We start from the raw sequence: 11,263 nt of genomic DNA, 5'->3' as shown, positions 1-11,263 counted from the left end.
GGATTATTGTGTCACGTAAGCAAGAAGTATGTTGATTTTTTTTCTACAATTTGCTGAAGGAAACCAACGTGTAGACTGTAGACTCTTTCTGAGTTTTAGTGCCATTTGAAGCTCTGGTGGTCATTAAAAAGAGGCCTGAATATGAGCAGCTTCCACATAAATAATAATAACATGGCGGTTTATTGATTTTTCTCCGAGACCTTCCCTCTTTGTTTGTGTCTCTTCTCAAGGAAACTGGAGCACGGGGGTCAGCTACAGAGCGACAATAACCGTGGACCTACTGGGGGCTTTCTTCAAGGACGTTTACAGTCCTGAGTGTTGCTGATGCAGGAGCTTGAACCCGAGCCCTCTGCTTACAGTAGGAGAGGGGGGGTCTTCCCGCTCACTGACTTCTAATATCTCATCTCACTGAATCCACCAATCATCCTTTGCTAGATGATCCAAAGTCGCTCTGGGAGAAAAAAAGATGTTTACACATGCATGGATCTGATCCTTGTGCTTAAGATAGGAATTAGCTCCGTTTTAAAATTAAAATCACTTGTGAAAACGATGCCAGGCTTGCAGAACGAAGCACTGCAAAGCAAGTGGATTCATGTTAAATTGAAGAAAAGCAGATTTTTAAAAGTCACTGTAGTTCATTTTCAAGTGATGGAAGCAAGAAGAAAAAAAACTACCTTGCAGATTCTTGCAAGTATTTCTGGGATTATGCTTTTAAAAAGTTGCTCAGGTGAGACCTCCAGTTCTGCACGTACAAGCACACAATCATAAATCTTTATTTCCTTGCAGCTGCATGATAATATAAGGAGATATTTTAAGACAACTCACTGCTGCACTCGTAGTGGTGACTACGTGGCTCGCAGGACACAAACACAAGCAGCAAAGTCAGGAATAATTTGATGCACTTTGTTTAAAAAAATAACCAAAGAAATATCCATCTCAATGAGTCCTTTTATCGTGCATTGATCCATAATGTCATCTTTCTTTCCTTTTGGTCCTTAAACAAGTCGAACATTCAGCCAATTTCTGGGATGGTTCCACTTATTCCCACTGCAGCTATTAGTTTCATGCATTTTCCTCGAAACATCTCAGCCTCAAATGGAGCAGATCTTTTAATTTTAACAAAGTCTTAATTTGATTGAAAATAGGTTGAGTTTCATGCTGCAGGCAGTGTTTTTTTTTTTTTTTTCCTCCTCTCATTTCACAGGATAAAGAAAAATGAGATTGTGCAGTTCACAGTACTGAGTGACTCTCTGACATGGACTCTTTGCAGTGGAAATCAGCAGGTAGCCTTCTCCTGGTCAGCAATTGTGCACTCGTGTGACCCGGCTGCTTTGACCCCACTGTTAAGTATCAATCATTGCGCATTAACTGTCAACACCTGCACAATGCAGGAGGAGGGAAAAAAAAAAAAAAAAAAAAGTTCGCAGGGCGCACCTGTTCCGGATCGATGACACGTTTTCACAGTAAATAAATAATAATAAAAAAAACTGCTTGCATCTTTAAAACAGATCGATTAAACATCTCCACAACTTGGAAGGAAGGAGGACGGAAGGCAAAAAAAAAAAATGAAATGCGCGCATGATGTGGATCGGAGCTGCACGATGGGGAGAAGGAAGGAGAAAAAAAAAAAAACGCCGACAGTAAACATCTCTGTGAGCGACCGCCGCAGGAAACCTGTGTCCATGGAATACTAATTACAGAATAAGCGACGGGACACACACACGCGAAATAAAATGCACAGCATACCTAAGTAGAGCAGGAATTAACAGAGAGAGACGCAGCGCAGGGATGGAGAGGAGAGGAAAGGAGAGGAGAGGAAGGGAAAGGAAGAGGGGAGAAAAAAAAAAAAACCCCGATTGCAACTGCGCTCTTTGAAATCTATTAGAATTACTCACCCAGAGAAGATGGAATAACTTCACCGCCACCACAGATGGTGTCTGGTGGGAAAAGTTGAGCCTTTTTTTCCTCCCTCTCCCTCTTTCTCCACGCGTAAAACAGCTTATGTCAGAATAAGGAGTTTAAAAGTTTTCATGATGAAATTAGTCCTGATGGGCACAGAGCTGGAGATCGGCTGCTGGATCGCGCGTAAAAATGCTCACCCTTGGTAGGGATGTGGCAAGTCTGATTCCCTCTCCTCCTCTCTCCTCTCTCTCTCACCCGTTCTCCCTCCCTCTCTCTCTCTCTCTCTCTCTCTCCCTCCTCTATCCTGCGCAGTGCTGCCTCTGTGCAGGGAACCCCAGCTGCAGGGTTTGGGGTATGTATCTATATCTCTTCTTACATTGGCATCATGGGAACGCGCAGCAGCAGCAGCAGCAGCGGCACCGAGGAGAGACGCAAACACCGGACGAGACGGCGTCTGATCTGAGCCAAATCCTCGCTGACTGGAGCGAAGGGAGCCTATCGAAAGAGTTTGACTAAAATAAGTTGGCGAGGAGGGAGCCAGAAAACACACGCAGCGTTTTTGGCAGAGGGGATGAAGAGCCGAAATTTCAAACCTGCCAAGTTTTTTGGCAGCAGATGGCATGTGTGCTGTTAAATGATTGCCTTGGTTGGTGAAAAGGAAATCAATACCAAAAAAAAATTCTCCACACCTTCCACCGAAATGAGAGGAATTTTAGCATTACCCCCACTTCACCTTGAGAATTAATTAAATCCTGCATGTTTGAATAAAAGAGCATTTCACTCTCACACACATAAGGAAAAAAAAATGCGCATTTTGGGTCATTTTGTTTTGCAGCACTTTTTAAAAAAAATATGTTTAAATGCCCACTTTTTTTTTTGTGAAGTTCCAAATTTGTGCTCCCAGACTTTTTTGTTTTTCGTCCAATTAGCTGCACACTGAGCTCCTGTGGTGACAGAAGAAGGCAGCATAAGGCTGGCCTCTCTATAAACTACAGCACCTCTAAGCTCACAGACCTTGGAGACCAACCAACTATTAGTTACATCCCTAATTAGTGACAGTAAACATATAATACTCCCCGGCTAATGGAAGCAGGTGCTTTACACTTTTCTTTTTTTTTTTAAATCCAAAGTATACACACCTGTTTTCACGTTGCATTTCATTTTCAACACAATCCTGGGTATTAGTCACGAACGGATTATCTCCTTTTGTATTTTTTTCTTCTATGCTATTTGCATTATGGAGGCAGAATGCATTACAATAGTGCAGCTCCTTTTGTCTCCCTCTGCTCTGTCATTTAGAAAAGGGGGAGCACTGACCCAAACTAATAGAAAGAGCAGCCTCTGTCTGTCATACCTGGAAGAGCAGTTAGCAAAACTACACAGTGATGTTGGAAATAAGCAGGTGAGGATCTGCTGCTGTGGAAGACGATGGGGAAATTTAAGGTTGGGAAAAAAAAAAAGGGGGACTAAATAAGAACTTAAAGGATGTATGGAGACAGAGTGCAGAGGGAGAGTGGGTGTGTGATAACAGAGGAAGAGGTGAAAGGGAGGAGGAAGGGGGAGGTTTATCGCAGGAGGAGGAGGAGGAGGAGGAGGGGTGCAGCAGTTCAGCGGTGAGAGTTATTTAATTGGAGAGTGACATTGGGAGCTTGGCTCGTCAGCTCTTCCCCATCAATCACGCGCGGTCAGGAGATGCCTGAGGTGATGTGGCCCGCATCCCCGCTCCCTCCGGATCCCACGGCCGGCCCCGGCATTTAACCGCCATGCCTCCATTACATCTCCTCCACCCCCCCTTTTACCACTCCATCCACCACCACCACCACCACCACCACCCCATCAGGATGCTCTGACCTCCGCTCACCTGGCCTACAGTTATCTGCTCCCCAGTGACACGCCGCTTGATGTGTCTTTTTGTTCGCGGACTAACAAGAAAAGCAGCGGAAGGGGGCTCGTGGGGCATTAATAAAATATCACCTCCAAGGACGAGCGGGTTTTGTTTTTCTGGTTGGACTGTTCAGTATCTCTGTAGATGCATTTAGGATTTATACGGATAGATGCAAACACAGAATTAAAGTTCATCAACACCACCTGTCAGTGTCGTCTGACTCCCCGAGTGTTGACAATGTGTAGAAGTCGGCCATTTTTGTTGGGAGTTTTACATTGCTTTCTCTTCCAATATCTGAAAATCAGCAACAGCAACCTGCGGACCTGCAACTTACACCCTGAAAAAGGTTTCGCAGAAGATTAGGATCATGCAAAAAGACTGCTTGGTACTTTAAGTGACGGTACTCACCTCCTTGTGTGCAAAAAGTTCCACCAAAATAATCCCCTGGTCACTATTTTTGCATGGGTTTAATTAATGTTTGGTTTAAAGTTGTACAAACAAGCCTGAGTGTTATTTCCCCTTCTGTAGCAGCATGATGATGAGGTGCAGTCAGGCCATTGTCTAGTGTTGTAGAGATACGTCTGACTATGTGAGACCACCCATCATGTTTAAATGTGTTCAAATGAATTGATTTTAAACAGCATTTTTATTATCACTGTTCGCTATACAAACACAGATACTGTGAATTGTTACAGTTGTTTGGTCCAGTTTATATTTTCCCAACCACCATACGGATTGACTGCTAATCATTTCGACAACTATTTCATAAGTTTAGCCATGACTGTGTGTTTAACCACGACATTTAGCTATCTATTTTACTATTTTTGCCTATTTTTCCAGCACATAACCAACTGCTGTGCCTGTTAAGGCCTAGCCAATAATTAAGCTAATTTATTGAACCATACACTCATTTCTTTATCCATTAGACTGTTATCAGTTAGGCTACTATTAGCTATTTCAGCATTACTTTTAGCTAACTATTTGAACAGTTTATTCATTTCTTTTAGGTAACAATTCCAATCATTTAAACTTATCTGTTTTGACTGTTTAGTTGTTTATAAACTCCTTCAATTATTACTGTCACTATTTATTTTTGATTTGATCATTTTTCCAGCAGTTTCACTTTCAACTACTTTCTGCTAGCTAGCTGTTAGCTTTAGCAGTTTATCCATTAGGGCTCAAACCATTTAGCCGTGACATGAAGCTAGTTATTTAAAATGCTGATTAATTTACTTTTGGTTAAAATTTTCAAACTTTTACTTTTAACTAACACTTTCAGCAGTGTAGCTACTACTTTTAGCTAAAAATGTTATTTGTATCAAGCCATACTTAAACGATATGAGGTAGCTAACTGTTTGACCAGTTTACTCATTACTTTTAGTGAACAGTTTTAATCATTTACATTCATTTGTTTTTTTTCAACAGTTTAGCTGTTTACCAACAATTTATACTTTCAGCTATAACGTTTCCACTGCACTGTTTGTTTTATCTGTTCTAGTTTTTCCATTAGGATACATTTGGCTAACAAACCAATTCGCCATTAACTAAAATTTCAAACGTTTACTTCTAGCTGATGACTTTAGCTGCATAGCCAATACTTTTATAACTTATATTATTCAACTATGCTGTTCCCGTATGCTACACTTAAACAATATCAGGTAGCCAACTGTTTGGCCAGTTTATTCGTAACTTTTAGTTAATAAAATTATTAATTTAAATGATTTATTTTTAGCTAACTACTTTAACTGCTTACCCATAACTTTTAGGTAACTATCAAATGGTTTATTCATTGGGATTTGGCAGGTGGGGGAATCCAACGATCCGNAAATATCACAATCCTGAGCTCACATTTGGTTAAATGTCGTCACGAAACCGCAAGTCGCGCATCAGAAGCATCAAAAAGTTACAAATCTGACAATCTGAATCTGTTTTTAAAGTTTGTTGTTCTGATAAATACAATAAAAATGCAGTTTAGGGGATTTGTTTAACAAAAACATGCCTTTTAAAACCACCGGCAGGTTCTGGAGTTCAGCGAGTTGAATGTTAAAATGTCTTGTTTGGTTTTGTTTACATGCTAGAATGGATTCCTGCCTTGTCGCTCGCATAACAAACACCGATTAGAGTTCATTAAAGTCAACTTAGTTTATTGTAAAATATGATCAAATATCAAACAAAACAGAGCTATTAGTGGATGTTTTTGTGTAGTTGTGACCTTATTAGTTGAAGGGAGAAACGCGTTTTGGTCTCGAATCAGTCTCTGTTTAAACTCCGCTGCCTTGACTTTGTCCTGACCTCCTTGTGGACCTGAACTTCACCGGTCTAAAAATTGCCCCGCCGTCGACTCCAGCCCCTATTTGTGAGCGAGAAGTGTAAACAACGTTCCTTCTCCTGTCCTTTCCCCCACCCCGCTGATAACGACCCTCTCGTCTCGTTTGCGCTGCCGTTTTTATCCCCTTTGATTCCCTGGCTCAGATAAAGGCTTTCCCACCATCCCACAGGCCCCCAGGATGCCTCATGAACTCCCCCACTATGCCAGCTCCCGTCCCTGGGTGCGGTGCGTTCAATGTCCCCCCCCTCTCCTCTCTTTCTCCTCCTCTGTCAGCTCCAATCACCCTCCTCTCCGGCTCAACATGCTGCTCTCGCCGCTCCCCAGCTGCGCCGATGTGTTTGCGGCACCAGCGAGCCAGAGTAGATGCTATTGAGACTGACCTTTGCAGTAGCACCCTGTGCTCTATGATTCTAACCCATTTGACAGTGAACGTCACACGGAATGCTAATGAAGGAGCCTGCACGGTAACATGTTATGTTCACTCCGGTGTAATTATCTGTGGGAGTATCCCTGCTGCCCTTGATGCATATTGTTTGATTATTAAACTGAATTACTGTCAATTACAACACCAGGTTCTCGCTACTGGGTCAGAAACCGCTCATGATGCATAAAAATAACATTTAAAGTGCTGGTGCTCGCACTTGTGGAGTAGGAATAAAGAAAAAACTCCCCGTTGAGCTTGTTGCTCACATACAAGAGATGCTTCCATCAGGAGATGGTTTCTCGGGTTCTTTTATTTGCACAGGAAGTCATGTTTTCGTGAGCATAGCAGGAGAGTCCGGGCTAATGCCGCCTGATTGCAGCTTGAATTATAAGGTGAAATAAGTCCATCCATTACGCGGATGGTTAGTCAGACTGCCAATTTTGAAGACATCTCTATAAATAAGTGAGATTCAGCATAAGGGCTGAGTCTGTGCGCTTGTACTTCCCGTGATGCGAAGCAACACTCTGACTCAAAGGCTGCGAATTCTCTCCAGTCACTTGAACATAAACAGATATGGAAGGAGAAAAAAAAAAAAAGCTTGTAGGAGTGGTTTTTACAAAAAGGGCAAAGCAAGGAGAGTCGACGCATTAACAAAACAAAGATCTAAACATCCAAGCGGAACAAAAAATTGCAACGCTTCCGACATCGCTCGTTCAGCAGCCGCCGCCGCCGCCGACTGGTACGTTTCGACACTTGCAAAAAAAATATTTCAGTCACATGAATGCCCCCGCAGAAAACGTTAATCACATCATGTCTAGCAGTAAGTGTTTGCTAAGTGGATGACTTGCTCCGCCGTTTTGGCTTGTTTAAATATGTGCGTCACCAATTTGCGGTGGAGGCCTGTGTGTAGTTTGAGGTTTCTTTAATGTATGTTTCCACCGGCTTGATGTGACTGCAGCTGATTCCAGGCCAGTACACTTACCCGGGGCTGAGTGCCAAGGCATAATGAGACATTTGGTTGTGAAATTCAGAATCTGACAGAATGCATTAAAGCCAAGCAGACTGCAGATGCAAAGGGAGCAGCCAGGCCAAAGTGATGACTTCCCATTTCCCAACCGACTGTATCATATTTCCCTTTGCTTCCAGCCAAACAAATGACCAAATTGTGCAGCCGCCGTGCCATTGTTTGGACACACAGGCCCCCATTGTTTGTCATATTAGATACCCGGATACATCTGACAAAAGCAATTACTGGTCATGTCAGTCTGCTATTTTTTTTTTTGCCTATAACCTGCTGAAAACGTAAGAGCCGCGTGTGGAGCTTCGCCTGCATCAGGTTTGTTGTTTTTTTTTTTTTTTCAAAGAAGAATTCATTTCTAGGAAGGTCATTTTCTTGACACGGCAGGACCTTCCATGTCGCTCACGCTGAGTCACGAGGTCAGGGTGTCCCGCCCAGACTTTTTACAGCAGCGGCGTGCCCTTGTGATACCAAACAAACGCACACTATGTGACAACTATGATCTAAGGGAACAAATAATGTGACAGCCTCCCGAGCTCCCGGGCAGCCTGCTCTGCCCGCGGGGGACTAAATGAATCTGATCTTTTACAATTCTGAAAGGGGTTAGATTGAGCCGGGGCACGAGGTCAGATGTAAAGATGTAGCCGGGCTGACTTTTTTACACGCCTGCTGCCATGTCGTCTTCGCCCGAGCCTGGCGAAGCTACGCAGAAAAAAAAAAAAGAAAAACTAAAAGATCAATCAATACATTTATGGGGAAAAAGAAAAAAAAAAAGGCAACCTCTTAGAAAGGGCCCTCGCAAATGAGTTTGTGTATATTCCATGTGGATAAGCAGATCTCTACACATCTATGAATAAGTAATCAGCCTGTTCACGTCCTTTGGGATTTACTAACAAGAAAAGCAATCAGACACAAGCATGTGTAAAAGAAAAGAGGCACTCGAAATTCCTGACTGCAGTTCTGTGGCCTTTTTTTTTTTCTTAACTTCCAAAATGGGCAACGCAGGGCAAGGACAAAACAACTGAATCACACAACCCAGTACAGATGTTCACGAGCGAAAGAAAAAAAAAAAAAACGCTCTCCGCAGTAGTCAGATATAACAGATATCTGGGGACGCACAGATCAGACAAGGCGCTCTTTTAGATTACCGCGGACGCTCGGACAAGAAATGACCTTTAGCCGAACTCCGGCAGTGTCACAAATATGCTCATTTTGATTTAGATGCCTTCCTCCAGCATCCCTCTGGCAAAGAAAGGGAAAAAAAAAAAAAAATGGGAGGAAAACAATGGGACAGTCAAATGTATCCTAATTCCAGCTGGAGACGCTAATCCAGTTCAGAGACAGCAAGAAAATGGGCTTGCGAGAGCAGACCCAGCAAATACATGCAGATGAGAATGATTATCCCGCAGATGAGCGGAAAGATGAAAACTAATTTAATAATAAGACCAGAAAATTCTCCAAGATAACAGGGATCTAGAGACCAATCCAAGACCCATCTGGCTCGAGCTGCACATGCGAGGGCCCCTTTCCAGCAGGAGCTGTCCGTTTATACGGCGGTGCTGAAAGCTGCTGCACACTGTGGCTTCAACTGCAAAACTATTTGATTTTGTTCTTTATAAAATAGGTGTGGATCTTAATTAGAGTTATGTTGCATTGCAGTTTTCAGCTACTTGTGTTTTATTAGAGTGATGCTTTCCACTCCAGCAGAACTATTGTATGTTTTCTAGTATTCATTTGGCAGCTATAGCGACTGCCATCCAATATTTGCATACAACTTGACTATTTCGGGTCTGTGCTGGCTGGCTGGTGCTTCTTCTCCACTGCATTTAACACATTTTTTCAGTTTTCTGTGAATAATTCTAGGTGTTCTGTATGTGTGCTTAGTAAATGGCGAACAAAGTGGCTCGGACCGATCCAGACAACACTAATCCAGTTTGTCCTGTGTGCAAAGGACAGGGTGGGGAAGGAAATATGGCAAATTTAGATATGCCAACAAGGTAAATATCACCAATCTTTCCACCATCTTTCTGTAGATTCCACCTTTAAAAGGGAAACTACAGTGTGCCACATAAACCTCCTCTTCCTCACCACTTAGAAAGTTGTCCTCATAGGAAGAAATAAGCAACGTACGACAATGTAAACAAACTTAAAGGCATTTGAAAGCTCACCCTTAATCCTTAAACACGTTTTAAGTGTTTATTAACGACAACAATTATGGCTTCTCTTATGATCCATGACTGATGCCCAGCAGAGTGTATTGTTCGGCTTGAATCAAGCCTTAGAGAACCTTCTGAAGCATTTAGTAACTATATAAATACCACTGGATGCTCTTAATCTCTTTGCAACTACAGTTCAGTGTCTTGTGCTCCATTTACATGCTTCAAATGTCCTATCCTGTATTTGCATTTTACTCTTAAATGTAATTTTTATTCGTAGCTGAGCATTTTACCACCACATGATCCAGGTTTAAATGAGGTATCTATATGATTCTCCCACTCCTGCTATTTACCTGAGGAAATGCGATCCGTAATAGAAGTGCAGCGTAGCCATATCTCATAAAAGCATGATTAATCACTTTGTCAGTGTACCCTCACGTTAACTATGCCATTTGTGCCTTGCTTTAAATGTCATCGGGAGGGTTTCATACTTATTTACCTGCCAAAACAGGCATTACTTTGATCTATCTGCTTGTACCTTGGCAGAACACCTACTGTACAAAGACACATTTGAGTAATATATACCTTTTCTGGGAGCTGATTATAATGCAAATTACCTTGTCACATCGTTGCGACGATCTCTAAACTAAAAGTGGGCATTTCTAGCGAGCACATACTTCAACCTGGCTGGAAGAAAATGCAGAATGCCTTCCCACACCGTCTGCGTTTTGTCTTTTCATTTGTTTAACGTTTGTATGTAGGACAATGGGAATATGTACAACTGTGTCCCAGATTTCTCAGGTCATTATGGTAAGAGGTTATTGATATGTGTATTACTGTACAGGTGCACAACAAAAAGTGGGTTTGCGAAGCTGTGGGAATCGGTTTTTCCTATTTTTTTCCGAAGCCAGAGACAGATTTGACATTGTTGTTTCATTTGCCTCGTAACAACACATCGCTTACCTTGCCAACGTAGAGCGGTTCGTTCCCCGTGTACTCCTCCAATACGAAGAACTGGTTCCATACCCAGCTGCGTTTGTGTCTGTGCAGGACCTCCCAGGGGTCTGGCTCAGAGTGAGGGGACTTCTCCAGATCCCCAGAGCTGGGATTCAGCCCCCAGCAGCCCCTCTCCCACGGGGGAAACAGGAGCGCCAGGAAAGCCAGGGTTCTGCATATGCCTGAGCAACACCACCCCATCATTTGGGCCCCTCTCCAAAATGCACCGAGGCCAGAAGAGGAGCCAAAAAAAAAAAAAAATTAAAAACTCAAAAAGACAGAAGACCTGAAATGTCAAAACCCTCGGGGTTTTATCCGCACAGTCCTGACCCTGTGTTTCACCAGAAAACAAGAGCAGTCGGAGCCGGAAGAGAGCGCATGGGTTGAAACAGAGTCAAGCTCTGCATTTTGCCGTGTTGCTCTTCTTTTTTCCCTGATTGCAGACTAAAAGTGGGGTAATTCCCTCCACTTTGGAGCCAGAGAGTTGACATTAAAGCTGGCTAACAGGGTCACCGGCGACCGGGGAGGCTTCAGCACGGGGGCCTTTATAATT

At 42.9% G+C, this 11,263-nt stretch overlaps 1 protein-coding gene across 1 annotated transcript in view; it reads right to left on the bottom strand.

Moving 5' to 3' along the window:
* Positions 1-10,914, bottom strand: part of cdh7a (cadherin 7a) — a 136,286-nt gene extending 125,372 nt beyond the window's left edge. Inside the window, exon 1 of the mRNA XM_008280929.1 lies at positions 10,678-10,914. Within this exon, the coding sequence (XP_008279151.1) occupies positions 10,678-10,914 (237 nt within the window). The remainder of the gene's footprint in view (positions 1-10,677) is intronic.
* Positions 10,915-11,263: the final 349 nt, after the last annotated feature.

This window comes from Stegastes partitus, unplaced genomic scaffold, assembly GCF_000690725.1.
Source record: "Stegastes partitus isolate 25-593 unplaced genomic scaffold, Stegastes_partitus-1.0.2 Scaffold214, whole genome shotgun sequence".
Taxonomy (NCBI): domain Eukaryota; kingdom Metazoa; phylum Chordata; class Actinopteri; family Pomacentridae; genus Stegastes; species Stegastes partitus.
The sequence above is the reverse complement of the archived record's forward strand: the minus strand, read 5'-3'. Positions and strand labels throughout refer to the sequence as shown.